We start from the raw sequence: 20,960 nt of genomic DNA, 5'->3' as shown, positions 1-20,960 counted from the left end.
AATAATGTTAATACCTACGGTTTTTGTTGTATAATGAAACCTATAGAGCATTCATGACTAAACATACACACGTACCTACAGTAATACGATTTTTAATAAGTAAATATTTCGTCCTAAGTATCACTGTATATCTACAGTACAGTTAATTGAAACAATACTAGGAATTACACACAGTTAGGGACGCATTCTTACAATGGAATCCCTCCATGCGTGCAAGAGCGTGTTATAGAATTAAATTAAAATATAACTGAAAAAAAAGATTACATTTAAATGAGATAACATAAAAAATTATTTTACACAATTTAGGATGACAATTTCCCAGACTTTAGGGATAGTAAGAACGTCATTACGGTTTAAATTAGGTCTATGACATAGGGCTTCAGAACTTTCTTTATATAAACGTTCATGTCTATATGAAGATCTATGCAGAAGTTTGGTTTTCTTCCAATAAATCCTACGGTTTTCAATTACGTGTTGTGCGAGGCCAGATTTCTGCAGTTTAATGTGACGGATATGGTCTTGATGTTCCGAAATGCGTTTGTTAATGTATCTACCTGTCTGTCCACAGAAGGAGAATTTACAGGAGCAAGGGACCTCGTACACACCAGGTTGCATACGAGGTGAGCGTTTGTCTTTAGCAGAAGCAACCAATTGTGGGTTAAGTTGATTGGTTTGTAGGTAGCAGCCAATTTTTATTTCTTCATAATTTTGAAAGACGTTCGGAGATGCCTTTGACATACGGTATGGGAATACTACGGATTTGTTCTTGTCTAGGTTGATGTGCGGGGGGAGTGACTGATGATTTTGTGCGTTGTGTTTGGATTGAATCCATTTTGTATGGCTGTATTTTTGATTATTTCCAATTCTTAGTGCAAAGAGCCTTCGAAGGAACAAATCTCTGAGCTCTGGTTACTAATGATTTAATGATGCCAAATTTTTGAGATGGATGGTGAACAGAAGAATTGTGAAGGTAGCATCATGAAAAAGTCGGTGTTTCAATGTTTTTATACACAACATTGAAACAATATTTAGATTTTATCTAATGGAATGCGTTTAGGTGAAATGGCAAACGTATGTCCTCTTGCTAGAGCAAGAGGTCTAACATGTTCTAGTATGTCATAAGTTTTCCATTTCATCTAAACGTATTCCATATTTAGATTTTATACACAATATTGAAAGAAACATTGGCCATCTGTCCAATATTGAAACCAATAGACTGTGTTTCGAAATTGCAAAAATAATATATGATGCCAAACCTTTGGACTTTAATATTCCTCCATCAGAATTGAAAGCTCTTACCTCTGTTGTCCAAGATACCAATACTTATGATCGAAAAATGAATTTACTACTCAGAGATCGATCGTAATACATACGCCCAACTTGATTATGATCCTACAAAAAGACAGCTCAAGAAACTTAACAAACTACTAAATGAAACCATTTCCTTAGATCAAGAACAATAAAAAAACTCAGGACATACCATGCTAGGCCTCCTAGAATATACAGTCTACCTAAACTCCACAAGAATACCGTTTCACTCAGACCTCTCGTGGATTCTATTGGCAGCTCGACTTACAAATTATCAAGATTTTTATCTAGCCTTTTCCGGCTTCTCATAGGAGACTCAAGCATTATCAATTAAAAACTCCAGAATGAATGTTCCAGAATTTAATCCAGAATTAAAATGAATGCCGATCACCGTGTAACTCTAAAAGAAAGGATAAGAACTCCAGAGTTTCATGCAAAAATAAAAGACATTCAACTGTTGGAAACTGACATGCTAATTAGCTTCGACATTGTCTCCCCCTTCGCCCCAAAAGGAAGCAATATACGTGCTAACTCAGAAATTCCATCTAACATTGTCAGATTATTCAAATTTGTTATTACATCCGGATACTTCACTTGGAAAGAGAAAATGTACAAGCAAGAAGAAGGAACAGCAATGTGGTCTTCCTTACCACCAAACTTAGTCCCCTTAGAACATTTGGATGAAAACATTTCACGTTTAATTCTAAACAAAAAATCGGACTACGATACGTTGATGACGTCTTTGCTGTCTGGGGTCATTCTGAACAAGAACTACACTTGTTCCTAGATAAAATCAATCTTCTTCATCCGCGCATCAAATTCACGCCCCAAAACGAATCTCCACAGGGTATCTTCTTCCTGGATATACAAATCCAAACAAAAGATGGCTCCATCTACACTTCTATCGTAAGCCGACTTTTTCATGATGCTACATTCACAGTTCTTCTGCTCACCATCCATCTAAAAAATTTGGCATCATTAAATCATTAGTATCCAGAGATCTGCTCCTCCGAAGTTTCTTTAAACCAAGAATTGGAAATAATCAAAAATACAGCCATACAAAATGGATTCAATCCAAACACTAACAAAAATATCATCAGTCGCTTCCCCGCACATCAACCTAGACAAGAACAAATCCGTAGTATTCCCATACCGTATGTAAAAGGCATCTCCGAACGTCTTTCAAAATTATGAAGAAATAAAAATTGGCTGCTACCTACAAACCAATCAACTTAACCCACAATTGGTTGCTTCTGCTAAAGACAAACGCTCACCTCGTATGCAACCTGGTGTGTACGAGGTCCCTTGCTCCTGTAAATTCTCCTTCTGTGGACAGACAGGTAGATACATTAACAAACGCATTTCGGAACATCAAGACCATATCCGTCACATTAAACCGCAGAAATCTGTCCTCGCACAACACGGAATTGAAAACCCAAACCATAGGATCCATTGGAATAAAACCAAATTTCTACATAGATCTTCATATAAACATGAACTTTTATATAAAGAAAGTTCTGAAGCCCTATGTCACAGACCTAATTTGAACCGTAATGACATTCGTAAGAGAGAGTAATATCCCTAAAGTCTGGGAAATTTTCATCCTAAATTGTGTAAAATAATTTTATATGTTATCTCATTTAAATGTAATCTTTTTTTTTTTCAGTTATATTTTAATTTAATTCTATAACACGCTCCTGTACGCATAGCGGGATTCCATTGCAAGCATGCGCCCGTAACTGTATGCAATTCCTAGTATGGTTTGAATTAAATGTGCTGAAGATGTCCAATGATACTTTGGACGAAATATTTACTTATTGAAAATCTTATTAGTTACGTGTTTATGTTTAGTCATTAATACCAACGGTAATTTTCTCAGGAAACTGACCTGCTAGTGGGAAAAGTTCCTGGGGAACTTATGAACGTAATACTACCCAAATAGTGGGATTACGGTCAAAGATCTACTAAGGTTAATGAGGTCGGTATATGAATGTCTGTTAAGCGCGTAGATTCTCCGGCAGCTGCACTGCAAACTTCAGCTGTGAAAATTCCAGATTTCGTTTAGAATCAAACCATATTTAGTTTTATGGCCAAAGTTTAATGAACGCTTTGCACCTAAGAGGAAGAAATAATGTAACAAAGGCGAAGGATGTTTTAGAAATACGAAATGATCTTTTGAGCACGCATTTTACACAAATAAAGTCATGAACGCGTGTTCATCGTTATTTGAGGAAGATGCAAACATTCTCAGAACCGCATTTTAATCTCTAAGTATCTGAAGATAGGTCGTTTTCGTGTTCTTTGCATCGAACGTGCGAGGGATTCATATAAATATCATCGTTATATAAGATGTTTACATGAGATTATCGCGAATTCCATAGACGTGGCATGTGGCACATGCCACGAAAATTAATATGAAATGCATCGCTTGATTTCTTTTAATTTTCTTGTAAAACTGAGAACGCATCTTTTATTAAGACTTTTGCTTACACCAGGAAAAAAGTTGGTTATCCTATAACTTCTCATCACACGATTATAATTCTCAGACTCGTTTGAAAATTCAGTGAATTCGCGTGTTGTTTCGAAACGGAAACGACACATGAAATAGTCTATGCCTCCGTATTTAATAAACATCCCTTTTAGATTGAATTATCTGTTTATTGCACATGGTATTTATTCAATCATTCTGGGAAAGATTTCATTCTGTAATCCGATTCTTCAAGCCTGTTTAGGCGACGACAAATAACTATTACGAAGTCAATATGTGATCAACTATTGATGATATCTACTCCAGAAAATAAATGACATCACATATTCCACATAATATTCTGTTAATTGACCTGACATACTAATGCGTACTTATATTAGCATCTTGACAAAATCTCTTGTCAAGATCTTATGACGTTTGACTGATCATTGGTTTCAAGAAATCAATTCTTACATACCATATGCACACTTCGTTGCTTCTAGAATTCATTTAACAGCACAATTTGATAACATTTCATCGCCTTAGATCTCGATACATACATACATATAGTTTAAATAGATGAAAGATTTCAGGATTATATGCTAAAATACTCGGATTAATCTTCTAAAAATCCTGTAGTCTTTTTACTCTTCTTGTACTCTTTATCATATCCTCGAGATCTTCCCTTTCATCAGACTATTTCTGCTGTTGTTGTTTCTGATATTTGATGTCAGATGAAGAGATGAGGAAAAGGTTAGGCGAGTGACAGCAGCTTACGGATGTATATAAAATATTTTAAATGCAAAAATGTTTAAGAACTTAAGACGCCGCAATTTTTGTAAAAAATATCCTAATCTGCTGCTCCGCAGTGCATTTTGTGTCATACGCAGTATCTTTTAGATAAAAAAAAAATCACAAATCCTAACTTCCATTAACAGAATTCTTTCGCTGTGCAAATTGGCAAAGGCCAGTTTTAATTTCACTCTTGGCAAAAAGAAATGAGATAATACAGGTATCTAAATATAACATTTCTCTCTAGTATTTCAGACAATTTTTGTCTGAAGCATCTTTGAGTTTAATGGTGCTTCAGTTGAAGAATCGACTGATACTTGTAAACAGAGGGATAAAGTTTTCTTATTCACTTGTTAGATTCTACTAATAAAGAAGCCCACTTAATGTCTGAAACATCTGCCCATCTTCTCAGTAATTATAGCAAACTTTGCGGTTATATACGAGCATATAAAACTATATTATTTTCCGACTCTCCTGCAGGTCGTGTTGACAGTAGTTAGCATATCCGCCTCCACCCACCAATCTATAGACTAATTCCACCGTGATTACACAGATTAGAATGCCTTTAAGTGTTACATGAATATCATCCTGTTTATTAAAGGCATCAAGTGGCTTCAAAACATCCTGATCTCTAGAGCAGAGTGTCTGAATTATTTAACCCTTAGCCCACCCTCATGGTTCTAAAGTGCTTATAAGTTAAAAATATTTCGCTAGAAGGATTTGCATAAAATATACAGAACAAGACTACTGACGGCAGGGAAACAATACACGCATGTAAGTTAAAAACTTCTCTTGAAATAGTGCTCACATTCATGAAGCTTATGATGTTTCAAGAAATTAGACCAATTATGGGTGGTCCAATTCTCTTGAGCCCTCGCCATACTTCTTCAACGTTTTCCTTTTCTACGGATGGTTTATGCTGAAGTACAGTATGTAATTAGGTAAATCATTATTTGCGTTTCTTTAATTTTCTCCATCCAGACGTGTTTATGTTTCTTTATTTTCACTATTACTACTTCTTGGTTTAATTCTTTCATTATTTCCTAGCAAAAAATACAAAGTTGCATTTTGTCTTTTTTTTCCTTTAACTTACCTTTTAAACAGGCAGTGTCAAAACATTTTCCTTGGACTGACACCTTTTGCGTTCTCCGGCATCACTTCTATGGTATCTTGGGTTTCACTTAGTTTTTAGCTCAACAAGTTGTTTTTCATCGGTCCAGCTACTACTTCATTTCCTCCAAACCTTACAGCACTGCTATAACATTTCGACTGGTGCATCTAAGACCTCTCTAAATTTCTTGATGCTTTTCCAAAAAAGAAAAGTTCATTTAACTGATGAGCTCCTTCTCACGCAGACTCCAGCTACTGTCTGCGTGGTCAGCACTGTGTCTTTATAGATATTTCCAGAGCGGTGTTCAGCAGAACTAGCTTCATCGTGTTTCCCCTTCCTCCCATTCATTTTCCGCTAAACCTAAAATATCACGAGCAACAGCAAACCAACATCCGCATACAATTCAATTACTAATTCAACGAAATCTGCTACTCCCATTCATCGATGATTCCATCTACTTCAGTTCTCTGGAACGGTCTACTCCATGACGTACTTCCCTGAAGACTAACTTCCACCTCGTTCAAAAGAATATCAACAGATTACTTTTCACTTCACCTATGTGGTGCCCGCCGTAAAAAGTTGTTGTAAATCTATAGTACATTTGTACTGTGAGCGGGCTAAGAATTTTGTTCAATATTTATCATAACACACACACACACACACACACACACACACACACACACACACACACACACACACACACAATTAATAAAACTTCTCGTGATATAATATTAATTTTTACAATAATCCAGAAACCCTGCTGTAGACACCAAAAATGGAACTTTTACAAATTAAAACGATCACGACATCTAGCTGGAAAGCCAGCCTATTTTGAAACTCGTTTTGTGGTGTTGTTTTGTTTTTTGGACGACGTGACATTGTAATAAAGAAGTCATAATAGCATTCCCTTACCAATGCCATTAGAACATTGTTTTCATTTTCAGGTATGCAAGTAAAAAAAATCAGGTAGGAACATGAACTGTTTATTTCAGAATAAAAGAGTGTGTTATTACTGTCGTACAGAGTTACCTGGCCACATTTCACTTTTCCCCTCCAGATGATCAAGAAAGAGCTGCTATTGCTAAAGCCTTTGAGGAATACCACACTAAGACATGCGTTCGTTTTGTCCCAAGGGAAGAGGAAGCCGATTATGTCCACCTAATAGGAAGCTACGGGTAAGACGCGTTATTTATTAACATTCCATTGCAGTGAGATAAATAGTCTACTTAGTCTACTTTGTAGCCTTTAAAAACTGTTTAGTCTTCAAAAAACTTCATAAAAGAACCACTTCTATCTATAAAAGTAATTAAGAACCATATCAACTTTTTCTATACTCCTGTAGCTTTATTATTATAATAGGATTCTAGGACTGAGGCGGGAGGCCACTCTACACTACACAAGTAACATCTGAATTGTACCATCTGTTGCACTGTATTTTGTACAGGATTTCATCTGTTATTTTTCGATATTCAGACAGAAAAAGCTCGTCAAAAGATTCCTAGCGTCATGAGAAGAATCGAGCCTAGCTCTTATCTAATCGAAGTGCGCATGTCTCGTCGTTCGTTCCTTCACCTGTTGCTCACGGTTTACCAAATACAGATAACAGTTATTACCCAGTGAGCACTCAAATGCAATGTTTTGATTCATTTCGAAGTTGTGGAGAAACTTTTGCGTGCGAAGTACAAACATAATTTTGCGTCAAGGTACAAGATGTATCATGTTTAGTAACATATCGGATGCACTGTATGTAATTAGACTGCTACAAAATACTACAGGAAAAAACATTCTCACGAAAAATAAATTATATTTCTAAAGAAACACCATAAATTTTCAAAATGGCAATTCGGTTATTTTAGAGTCCATATTGACCGCATTTGCTGATGCAGTTTACGGATATAGGTTAGTCTGAATAATCTACATCCTTCAAGGAATGTTCGATTTCTTCGAGTTATGTTTTCAAATTAACTTGAAAATTCCAAATTTCATTTAGAAACAAAATTTTATTCCTACTAACGATTTCACCTCAATGAATGTTAATTTATGAAATAAAAAAAGTTCCTAAATTGCTATTATTACGCAGATGATCACGCTGTGTTAATTTTATAGTATAATTAGGATTAGGCACATTATGAATTGGGATTAAAAAGAGCAAACATCCATCATTGGTTAATATAAGGTAGGCAAAAATATGTAATTTTGAAGTTTGAATATATTCGCGAGAACTGTATTAGTACTCTTCCGAACACTGTTGCATTGGTCCGTTCAGCTGTTTGTCCCAACAGTAAGTTCGCAGGTAACAGCAGGTGGGTGTCGAAAGGACTGCGGTGGCTCACGTTTTAAATGTTAAAGTTCATAAACCAACTTTATCGGCGCGTAAATCACAATTAATGAAGATGTTTTTACCAAAAGTGACATCACTTGCAAACTATCATTCGCCCTGCATCAACTGGTGTGTTCTGAATTTCTGCTTGGCGACAGCGAACAGTTAGAAATTACTATCGGGTCAATGGGGGAAAAAAAGTAAAGGTATTATAAGGATGAGGAAAAAAGAAAGGAAGAAGAAAATAGTACCGAAATTGGTAAGCAACTGAGAACAGTTTGAACGAGGTCATAATGATGTTCCATTAACATTCCGAACGATGAACTTGCGCTACATGAAAATGATTCAAACTGCGCATAGAGGGGGGGGGGGAGGACGTTTCTCTGTTTGGGCGAATTTAATAAACGTCTTACACCTACGAAGAAGTCGAAATTACTTCTTCACTGGAAAGGTTTCATGTAATTCTTTTGCACAAGATCAGAAAATTTCCGTTTCGCTTTGTAAATTACTTTTGGCTGCGACTTGAATGCATCACTGAAAGCGCGTGTCAAGTTTAGCTAACGACTGCAACTTTAGTTTCAAGTTAATGGAAAGTTTAGTCGGCCCTTATCTTCCTTAAGAACGCAAACGCGTTTTGTTCCACTCGTTTTTGCTAAATTTACTGGTTTCTTGTGTTCTTTTCTCGCTCTAGAAGAAGCAGATGTACGCGTTAGTGCTCAAAGCAGTTCGGCTAAGCTAACGACACTCGAAATTGCAATCGGTCTCGACGAGTTGCTTAGTTCTGTAAATCTTACTGATTATTCCTGGAGAGGTTTTCGATATAATTTAAAATGAATTAACTCAACATACCTTTAAAAGTTTAGAAGACTGTCGCGCTGAAAGTTTTATGCTCACACTTTTGCCTTAATGGTTGACCTTCTAAATGGAGCCGAACCGCAATGATGGTATTTAATTCATACTCGATATTTCATTTGCATGCACACATGTGCACGCACGCTATTCGAGGCGCTTTTCCTACGCACTTCCTTTCTCAATTCTTTCATTTTCTTCCATATTCACATTTCTGTTATTGAAAATGTCTTAAGTACACGGAGCGCACTCAATAATATGATACCGTATGAAGAATCGCAATTGAGGATCCTGCAGATACCTTCAGAAAGAGTCACGAGTGGCGATGAGAAGCTTTAGGAACTTCTCAAGACGTCATATTTCGACATTTCTACCGCTGTTGGAGTGATGTATGTTTATTTATTTTTTTAATTGTTACTTATTTAGTCAGGAAGCGCGTCATTGTCATGTCCAATCAACATCGAATTCCTTTTCTATTAATCCGTTACAAAAACGGTGCACTCGCCCCGTGGCTTCAAGGTAACCTGCGAAAGGAATCAGAAGTCATCGCATTTCAGAAGTGATAAGAAACTTAAATAATTCCAACTGTAGATCTTCGAATTATTTAACAAACAGAAAGTCTTGCTAAGGCTTCAACAAGCTCCGCAGTACTAACGGCATCACATCCGATGGAGCAAAAGGACGACCAAAATGATCCAAAATGATTTCGCTGCTGCCGGAAAATCGTGTGGAATTTTCCGGCAGCAGCGAAATCATTTTGGTTATCGACTTTCTTTGTGCACGAACGCCAACGTTTAATACAGAACCAGGGTCATTATGGAACACAAAAGAATAACAAATGATTAATCCCAAGTTCTTTCCTGACAGCGCACTCAACGAACAAAACCCAGTATATATATCTATTCCAATTCCTTTTCATCCAAGGGAAGTTCCTGATCGATTTCGTTTTCATTATTGATGTAGGAGTTGCATTAATGCGAGCGAGTACACCCATTATTGGGATGCTGTACATTAGCGATTCTACCCTTTTTTGATCTTCACATTCGCTATTACAAAAATTCATTATTCGAATTATCTTGTAAATAGCTCTGCTTTAATATATGTTTATTCTTTTTAATTTACATTCGTGCGTGTTTGTATTTCTTTATGTTTTTTTTTTTTTTTTTTTTTCAGATGCTCGTCAGCAGTTGGCAAGCACTACGGCATTCATCCCGTATCTCTGGGTCGCGGATGTTTGACTCATGGGATAATAATTCACGAGTTAATGCACACTTTGGGATTCTGGCATGAACACTGCCGACACGATAGAGATTATTACGTCACTGTTCTTTGGGAAAACATTCAGCCAGGTAAAATAATATATGTCGACTGGCTTATACTGTATACTTTACATTTCTTTATTATTCGTCCTCTCTGCCCACTGGTATAATAACAGTCAGTCTTAAAACAGTTTATTTTTCTACTAATTCTGCTCTACACATCAATCCATATATCTAGACTCATCCCCCCCCTACTCCCCAAAAATAAAGAATGAAATTGCTCTAATGACTAATATTTTCATCACTTTTTGTTAGTGGTCATTATCAATTTACTTGCATAAAAATACAGATGTAGTTGTTTATGATATTTTTTATGTGGCAGAATATTGCCATCGATATAACCTTTATTAATGATATCGAAACCGAACTGGCCTGTCGTTAATTTGAAACCACCTGCTCGACATACTCAACCCAGCAGCGCAGCTGCTTTTCAAGCAGATTATAGTTAAGTAGAGGTTATTACATAAAGAAAATAAAAAAGAGATGAATTGTAATAGATATACTAAAGCTCTCATTCACAATGGAAAATAGTAATTTTTTTTTTTCATTCTGTATTATGCACTGAAGTACAGTTAAAACTAACTGATACTCTTTCGAAATATTTATGAATCTGGGGTATGGAGATACTGTGCAAGAAACACATCGATAGAAGCAGCCGACATGGATCGCGTAAAGGAGTTTCAGGTTTCAATTAGAGGTTGTTACGACAATTATTTATTCTTTCCTGCTACAAAACCGCTTGAACCAACAAATTCATTATTAGCTAATCTTATGAAAGCAGAACATGCAGGTGTACAAATCACGAAGTAATCCAATGGACCAAGAAAGTCGAAAAGAAATTGTATCGACGCGATCCTTGAGATGATTCACAAAGAGTAGCATCGGAGTTACAAATGGGAAATCGAGAGTGGAGGCGTTTGCTTTCCCTTGGTTTCCATGGCGGTCGTGATTCCCACACATCACTGACGAACGCCGGATATCGTTTTCAGGGGTTCACGAGCTGCCTTACTCAAACTTGGAAATAACGGAAGCGAGTGACCTATAGAACGTGCAACAGAAATAATTCACTTTATATGCGGAGTTCTTCGCATATTTCAAGTGAGCATTTTTACCATGCTGTGAGTTGGAGTGCAGCTGCTGCCAGTGGTTCAGGCTCGTGCAGAAACACTAATATGTATTATTAGATCACAAACTGATATTTTGGACAGCTCGTCGGTCGTATATTCTATAAAAGTGCACACTGCGAGGTTTCTCATTATCCAACATGATAATGTTCCTGTATAAAGTTCATTGTGGGGGAAAAAACAACAACTCCTGATTGTAGCTTTAAGATTACATAAATATAATCTTATATTGGATCAATATATATTGACCCAAAGATGTAAGTTTCATCTCAGACATCTAAAAGTAAGTAAAAAAAAAAAAAGTTACTTTACCAAAAGTACTCGTTAAATGTCAAATAACTTACACAGAATTGAGTGTCCAGTTAAATCAGGTTTGCCAAATATATATAGCCAATAAGATTACTGTTAATTGTGAAAATAGTAATTGAGCTGTCACTGACTGCGAAATCAATCTAACGCGTAACTTCCAGTGTGCGTAGCTACGTACCACTCCGCAGTTATGATCAATATTCCGTAAATTAGTCTGCTTGCTAAAAGGGAATCTGAATATGCATTGAGTAACATTTACTACGCACAAAAATTCGTGAAATGCACTTTTATAAATCCGTATTTGTCCATATTCTTGTATAGCCAGATTAAACTTTTCCTAAGAGCTTATAACTTTCGCACGAGGATTGCCTTTGTTTTCAGTACCTAAGAACACGAACTCAACCTACAAGTCAAGTATATACGAGTATACAGATTCGCCTTTTATTAGCACGTTTCGATTTCGCTAGCCTGGCAGCTTCCTGACGGATATGATGTGGCAATCATCTCAATATGAGACGATAGCCACGGTTGGTCGGAGGATTTTTGCTCTTTTTAGTTCTCATCGGAGACTAGGCATAACTAACAGTTCGAAACAGGCCAGTGAAACCTAACGCCCTAAATAAACGTCGAAATAGGTGGGTTTGAGTTTGCCTTTTAACTAGTACAGACCAAGGCAGCTCCCAGGCCGAAGGTTATATTTTCATAAGCTCTCGGAAATGGATGTGTAGTATCCCTTACACATTTGGGAATCGATATTTATCAAAATGTCCCATTGATTCTGGTGTTTATTGCTGTATTGGTGGTTATTATGCACGAGATGTTTTTCTCTCTTAGTCTAATCAAGTAAATGAAACTGTTAAAAATTCTCTTTTCATATTCAGTAAGTACTTTTCTTCGGTTCTTTATATGTTGAAAAAGACCAGTATTCTAGATCATTGATAGAGAGGGAAGGAGGGTGGGGGAAGAGGCGAAAAATTAATCCGTAAACTGTCCCATCATTTGGTTAAACTTGATATCTCCGTCACCCATTTGGAAACTGCAGAGGAAAGACCTTGGGTACTTCCCATCCAAACGAATTTCGAACATCTTTAGTTTTTTAAATCTTTCCATGACAAGTGCTGGGAGATCGGTAAATAACGTAGACAAGATAATCCTCCTGCCGATCGAAATTGATGAAGTCCATCTTATTGTTGATTATTATATGTGCAAACAGCAAAATAATTAGCTTCTGGCGGATTTCTCCGTTTAGAAAAGAGCAACGTGAGACGAATGAGAAGTGGTTCAGGGTGAATATTGACACTTTAATCAGGAATGAGTTGAATCCAGGCCATCTTCCAATATCAAGGCATTCACAAATGTTCCAAATGTTCAAAATCTAATACATGGCAATTATAGAATTACAGAGAAATGTCAAATTATTCTTGTTTTGGAAATTACGAGATGCTTTTAATAAAGACTACGAGGCCGGAGCGTTGCGTCTGTTATTATGAGCAGGCGCATGAAACATTCCTGTTTAATGCCGGAAGGCAAAACTCTGCTGCTTCCCTCGTGAGGCCTGCTGACTGACCATCAGTTGAAAATCTATATGAAGTTCTTCCAGTTCTGGACTGGAGGAGAGCAAGAGTACTAAAAAAACCCTGGAGATATCTGCTGCTGTCAGGACTGACAGATCACGATTCTCGTGAGATTGTTACAAACTCCTAAAAATAAATAAAATAGAGTCTGGTACCATCATTAAAATGATTCTCTAAATACTTACTAAAATAAAGAGCCAGAAGGCTTCACTTCGGCGTTGAAAAAAATTATAAAAATCAAGTGGGTATTAAATCCAACGTTATTTCAAAGCCGAATACAGAAACTATAAAAGTTTCGTACGAATTTTGACCAGAGAATTTACGGGAATACACTCGCCAGCATTTACGAGGTGCCCTAGCGGAACCTTACAGGAGAGATGATTGCTTTGCCCAAGCGTCCATACACTGGCCTCCTGTTGGTCCATTTTGATAAGGTTTCACTAGTCTGACAGCTGTTTTCAACTGGTTGGTTTTCGTCAGAGGCCAGGCAGAAACCTAAGAGAGCAAAAACTCTCTTTCGATACTAAGGAATTTGAAACGTTGGAGAGGTGCATTTATCGTAAGCGAACTCTGGGTCGGTGCGTAAAAGTATTTACTAAAATAAAGAACCAAAAGGCTTCACTTCAGCGATGCAAAAATTATAAAAATCAAGTGGATATTAAATCTAGAGCAACTCGTAAATACCGGAGAGTGTATTCCCGTAAGCTCTCTAGCCAAATTTCGTACGAAACTTTTATAGTTCCTGTATTATTGGACTTTGAAATAATGCTGGATTTAATAGCCACTTGATTTTTGTCATGTTTGCATCGCCGAAGCGAAGCCGGCTCTTTATATTTAGTAAAGATTTTACGCACCGACCGAGAGTTCACTTACGGAAAATATGCCTCTCCGATGCTTCGAGTTTCTCAGTACTGAGAGTTTTCGCTCTTTTAAGTTTCTTCTGGAATTTCGCTCCAGGTAAGGGGGGAGGGGCTTAGATTTCGGGGGAGTTTTGTCTTGAGAGAGCTTTTTGAGTGTCTGTGGGAAGGTTTCCGGGATGATTCGTGTGGGGCCGTGTCAGTGGGTAGTTTTCCCTGGAATATGAGCGGTTCTGCCCAGTGGTAGGGTGAGCCTATCACTGAGTGAAACCAACGCCGAGTTCGACGATCACGCTTAGCGGGTGGTCTGGGGAATCTCCTAATTGTTAAAGAGGGCTTTAAGTATCTGCCTGGTCTGACGAACACCAACCAGTTTGAAACAGCTGTCAGGCCAGTGCAACCTTATCAAAATGGACCAATAGGAACCCAATATATTGACGCGTGGGCAAAACGATCATCTCTCCTATAAGGTCCGGCTAGGTCAACTCGTAAATGCCGGCGAGTGTATTTCCTTAAGCTCTCTGGTCAAATTTCGTACGAAATTTGACCAGAGTTTCTGTATTATGCTTTGAACTAATGCTGGATTTAATATCATATCCACTTGATTTTTATGATTCTCTAAATGTTTGTGATGATAATGGGAGGATCCATATACAAAATCTCTTTGATACAAATAATGTTCGGTGTTATTTCATGAAGAAGCAATTCTGAAAGCGTCTAATTTAGAAACGCTTTCAGTTTATTTAGAAAGTGATGCCTTCGATCTCTCTTCTTTCATCACTTTCGAGTGTGCAGTAACAGTCGCTCTTCCCCGAAATCATAGGCAGAAAAAGCTACGAACTATTTTTCAAACAGAATCTTTCTTTACGATTTTTTTTTTCATTCACAAATAACGTAACTCTCTCACACACATAAAATGCACTGCTAAACAAGGCCGCTTCCCGAACAAACGATAGCAGAAACTATCGGGAACCGATACGTTTCGGTTAGTTTTTAACGAAGGCGAATGTTCACTAATACTTTTTATGAGCAGCACTTCACACTTGGCTGATACTTATTACGTGAAACTCTTCACGATTATTGACTAACCTGGGCAGTTCGATCCTCTCTCAAACAATAAGGAGTGGGTTCAAATCCCATCTTGAACATGGATGCTTCGTGACTGTTTAGGAGTGAAAAGTTGTATAGTGCTGTGCGAAACACGCCCCTGCTAAGGTGGAGATTTAAAGCAGTTAGAAACAAAACATGTTTATCATGTCACAAGAACACAGTTTCTCTGGATCACTTGTAGTTAGGTCGATTTATCCTATCCGGTAACACATTTCCAAATTTTAAATCGGTATTCGTAGAATATGAATAAAGGATGTTCTTTCAGCTACGAAACCTCCAAATCCACTGCCCAATCTGCAAATTAGCCTGCTTAACAGACTGCTAAAACATCTTACTGATTGTTTCTCTGGAAAGTTCGGTTCGGTTTATTATTTTGAAATTAATTCCTTATGCAAGCTTCCCCACCTTAAAAATTTCTTCTTTTCATCTTCAAAAGCTTTCAAGTCTCCTTTCCTGACTCCCATTCCATAATGCATTGAGTCTGATCCACAGTGCGCTTTTTCGACATCCATCATGTCCTTTATTACCACATTTTTTTTATCTTGTTTGTAACTTACCGGGAGCATCCGCAATTCATCTCAGAGAAGAATGATTTATGCTTTATATTAATATATTTTAGCTTACAGCGTAACCGTCGATTGATGGATGGACGGGCGGGGGGGAAAGTCGAGTAGGAATTTCTTAATGTCAGATTTCGAAACCTACAGATTGTACTTTATAGGGAATAGAATGACAGTATCGAAAGGAAAGCAGATAGAAAACATAGAAATAATAATAAAATAAAATAAAAGCTTCTCTTCAGTTTGGAGTCGAACAGTGTAGGAGCAGCGGCAGCGAATCCTAACCTGTCTTAACCGATTTAATGAGTCGCCAATTCCGATTATCAGAACCATTAATGACCACACCGATTTGTGATGCGCATAGAACTGCTTGTTTAGAAAGGGAGTCATGCCTGTAGTTAAAGAAAACTGAAGTTTCTGAATGCTTTGGAGGCAATACTTGCGGGATGTATTTAAACAATGGAAGACCAAAGAGGAAATTAGCACAACATAGAAAGCTAAGTTTTCTCTTCTTATCAAAACGTAAAGGCGAGAAAGAAGTGTTTTGATATGACCAAAATAAGAAAGGAACACGTGCGAGTTTTGCTCTCGAAATTAGCAAGGTTATCAAATTTCGACGAATAATAATTGTGCTCGGATATACGATTTAAGATTCAAAGTTCTAAAAAAGGTATTGTGTTTATTTGTGGATACAAGATCTACTTTAAAAAGGAAGAATCGGGTAAACTCTTATTAGCAAATTGAATTTAATAGTCATCTGGAGAAGGAACAAAATTCACGGAGCGCTGTGGTATTTCAGCATTAATTGGATCGCTTGAGGATAAACAGAGAAAGAGAAAAAAGGAAAAAAAAAACTACTGCAAACCCCGTTGCAAGAGAGCTTGTAGGCCCTCTCTTTCAACTGGGTAAATGGAAAATTACAATATGTCGAATGCCCTAGAGATATTGTTGAACAATTACTGAAATTTCTTCAGATTGTACCCACGACGTCTACCCAAAAGCAAGTGATAATAAGCCGGTCAGATCTTTTGTCGATTTTTAAATCCATTCTGAAGATCGTTTATTATTGCAAATTTTCCAAGCGGTGTTGAAATTAAATATTAATTAATCAGGTTCGCTCGAAGAATGAGTCGAAGGGAGAGCAGGAAGATAATTCGAGGTTAAAATATTGATAAAATATTCGAGGTAAAAATATACTTAGCAGAGATTTAAAAAGCAAAAAAGAACATAACAGGTCACTTGAATAGGATACAAATTTCCTGTTTGGGCCATTTCGAAAGCAACGTTTCACGACTGATACTTTCTTGCAAACAGAATGAAAGATGGAAATCTGAATCTGGATGACTGCCAGCTGCTTGATTCTTCTCTTGTACAGCCTTGTATCACTTCTCAAAAATGAAGTAGGGGGATGAGAAGTGAGAATTTAAAACTGGATGAATCTTTTTCATACCTATAAACAAAGAAATCAAGATGATTCTACTTGCATGATAAACGTTTGAGCAATTACGTTGTTTTGTTCTTACAACGCAAGACAACATCTGCGCGATCGTGGCTGCTTCTTTACGGAAGACTGTCCTGCAACAGTTGAATCTAATGTCATCCACAGTACAGATGAATCTTTCCATCATCGTTTCAAATTTTGGAAGCAGAACTGGCTTGGGTACCACAGTTATACATTCTTTCTTGGCTGTCCCAACAGAACATCCGATGCCTGCTTTTTTGGCCAACTTGATACTTTAATTTCTTTCTTTTTTTACATTTCTTGAAATATATTTTATTTATTCGAATTTGTTTGTTTTTCCTTCAGAGCTTTCCCTCTCTCCTTTTTGGCATTAAATACTTAATCTTGCCAAAACATATGGTCTAGCGCCATCTTTTAGATTTCTTCTTAGTCAACATGATTGATATTCCTTCAGATACTCCGTGGTTGGCATACAAGACAATTATGTACAACTGCGTGTCCGTTATATGAATGATTCAGCAAGTAGTAATACATGTATCTAGTCGGACACAGCAGCGAGTGCATGTAGGGCTATCAGTATTCACTAGAAAAGCTCAATCATACAAAAATTGTTTCGTCATATTCCATGCTATGAATGAGAAAACGTAGATTTTGTGGCACGAATGCTAAATACGAAGAGTGTCCAAAAGCAATGGTTGCGGTGATGAATAACTAATGCATAAATAATGCATAACTGATAACGAGAGTGGTATTGTAATGTGGAGTGGCGAATGTGTCCACAGTGTGAAACAGGAAATACATAAAAGGAGGGAAAACTATTTCGGCATGGATTACAATATTTTGTGTTTGAAATAATCAAAATTTGCTTTCATATTCTCATGTGTAGGGATTGGTTGATGCTGCTGCCGACGCCGCTGCAGTCATGACACAAAAGCCTGATATGTCTGTTCATTGTGAGTATTCTCTGCTGTGGCCGAAATGTATTTTGCGAAAGAAAAAAAAGTCTTACCTTGAAAGCAAGTGTTAAGTTTTGGGTGTGAAAATACTCTAACTCGCCTTCGGATGTAAAGAAGTTTTTACGAATTCGTTTCATGTACAATGAAACATTTCTGAACTGTTTAGTTTTTCAAGTCCAAACTCTGAATCAGAAAAGACAACAAAACTCTTTCTTTCTTTCTGTACCTTACAACATGGAAAGAGTCATTTTCAATATTGCGATATATTCTGAGATCATGTCCTTGACTGATGCATTATTTTATATTAAGACCACATCAACGTTTCAAAAATTTATTTCGCCTTCACTGTCACTGACCGAGTGGGGAGCGTCTCCCCATTGGACAACGAGTTGGAATCATCCCGTGTAATATGGGTATTTTGGGACAGTACACGATTTTCGTCACCCGATGTGAGACCACCTAAGCTAAATGAAGGCCCGTAGAGGATTTAAAAATTCCCACGTTTAGTCTTTACAGGGTAACCCATGAAAATTAACTCCCAATCACTCCACAGCACTAAGTGCGTACGAAGCTTTCGCGTGTGAAAGTGGTATATTATATTCCATATTGGAATATAATATACAACTTTTTACGCTCTCCACCGCTTTTCTGTTTTACTGATTAGTTGCGCGCATAGCGTCTCCCATAGAGATGTTGGTTCCAAGATCGCTCGCCACAATATGGATATTGTGAATGTCTTTACGTTCTAGATGATTTTCATGTGCGTAGTTAGCACTCTTCTCATTGGAGACCCGAAGTGAATGGAAAGAGGGCAGTAATCTAATTATTAGATTACTTTGGGATTGTACAACTTCTGAGATTAAAAAAAAAACCTTTGGATCATTTTAAGAGTTTCTATTTTTGTTGCTACTCAGATGTTTCAGTAGGTTTGAATAGCGTGCTTAGGAATTTCCATTTCTATTAAGACCATAAGATAGCATCCTATTGTATAATAGATAAAGGTAAAATTTGTTGCACAAGATAAAATTGCATAGTTGCAATTTTATCTTGTGCAACAAATTCAGATCTAAAATCAGCATGTTTATTAGATATTTTGGTCGTCTTCTCAGTCTCTCTCCAAAAATGTATGAAAGAATTTATTAATACGGAAATGAAGGCCTGTATTGGCACTTTCTTTTGCATTTTAAAGTCGCAGACAAATCACTTTACTTCTTATAAATTTAATCAGTTTATTGACAGCATGGTATGCCGCGAAAATGTATTCCCTGTGTGCTGTAATCTGTCACTGGCATGTTTGCGTATTAAAATTGGGGAGACCTATCTGTCTTGGGGATGAAAAGAGTTAGAAAAAATCCCTGTCACTTCCACATTATACTGGCTAACTCACCGTGGATTGAAGATACCGTATAAAAGTTCTTTGTTTTCTAGATGTGATTCAAAGGGTATCCGGAGAGTTCACCGAAAAACAGTTAACCGAAAGACAATTCATTCGAACGACAATTTATCGAAAAATCAATTCATCGAAAAAGCAATTCCTCGAAAGGTAATTCCCAGTAAAAGCAAATCATCAATCAGCAGTCAATCGAAAATACAATTCATCGAAAATACAGTTCACCGAAAAATGAATTATAAGGCAAGAGGCGTGAAGATGTGAGTGCAATTTTTTATTTATTTATTTTTTTTTTTTAAAGGGATATACAGGGTGTTCGGGATAAATTTGACATATTTATAATTAATTATATTTTTCCGTAAGTTACATGTATTAACACACACTTCTCTTCATTTAAAAGTTTGGACCCTTCTTCATTCATATACAAGATGTCAGAAAGGATGGATAGCTGGAACCCACCTGAATCATGGAAGAGAATAACTTGTATCATGATGATTCGTGCCCGCCATCAAAATAAGGATATTACGACTGCTGCCCAATGCTCCCTGAATACAGTAAAAACAATCAGGCATGAACTAGAGACTTGCAATGGTGACTACGAGGATGTAGCAAGAAGAAAGATCCCTAGCAGACGATCTGATTGCGTTCGTACAGCAGAATTCCTCGCAAATCTGCAGGAACAGGTGTTGAAGAACCCTGGCATTGGAATTCGGGCTTTGTTCGTGGAGTTGCTAACTGTAGTCAAGCCCTGGATAACAAGGGTAGCCAATGGTAGGCCGTATGTATGGCAGCAGGATTCGGCCCCTTGCCACACCTCTGGGAAAAGTCAAAAATGGTTGTCTGAAAATTTCTACGACTTCACCAGTCCAAATGTTTGGCCTCCAAACTCCCCAGACCTTAACCCCATGGATTATTTTGTATGGGGTGCAGTTGAAAAAGACACCAATCGCACTTCCAGTAATACAAAAGCCCAGTTAATGGATAAAATTAAAACAGTTTTTGCGGCCCTTCCCAGGGAGACTGTAGCATCAGCTTGTTCGAGGTTCCGAAGCAGAATTGAAGCTGTGATCGATGCTAATGGTGGTTATTTTGAGTAAATCTTGTTGATAGTATTGTAATTAACTCTGCCTGTAATGTTTTTTTGTCAATTCATTAAATTTAATAGATACAAAGAAGATTTTCTTTTTCCTTACGAAACTGTCAAATTTATCCCGAACACCCTGTATGTTTCAGGTCACTTATAAACGGTAAACTACTATTTATCCGACTTCGTCCGGAAAGCGATTTTCTGCGGGGCATACTAGTTGTAGTGAATGATATCCACTGAGGCGGATATAGTTGAGATGTTAAATGAGCATTTCATAAAGGTGTTTCATTCCTCAAGAAAATTACATCCGACAGAACTCTCTGGAGACATCCAGGGAGGGAGTTGGAGATCTGCGCATGCAGATA

The 20,960-nt window shown here is 37.2% G+C and overlaps 1 protein-coding gene across 1 annotated transcript in view; it reads left to right on the top strand.

The window, feature by feature from the left end:
- Positions 1-20,960, top strand: part of LOC150095818 (hatching enzyme 1.2-like) — a 71,489-nt gene that overhangs the window by 29,920 nt on the left and 20,609 nt on the right. Inside the window, exons 6-7 of the mRNA XM_090409359.1 lie at positions 6,736-6,853; positions 10,021-10,196. Of these exons, the coding sequence (XP_090265485.1) occupies positions 6,736-6,853; positions 10,021-10,196 (294 nt within the window). The remainder of the gene's footprint in view (positions 1-6,735; positions 6,854-10,020; positions 10,197-20,960) is intronic.

The sequence above is a fragment of the Typopeltis vanoorti genome, chromosome 19 (assembly GCF_054136105.1).
Source record: "Typopeltis vanoorti isolate ZY-2024b chromosome 19, IOZ_Tvanoo_1.0, whole genome shotgun sequence".
Lineage (NCBI taxonomy): Eukaryota > Metazoa > Arthropoda > Arachnida > Uropygi > Thelyphonidae > Typopeltis > Typopeltis vanoorti.
The sequence above is the reverse complement of the archived record's forward strand: the minus strand, read 5'-3'. Positions and strand labels throughout refer to the sequence as shown.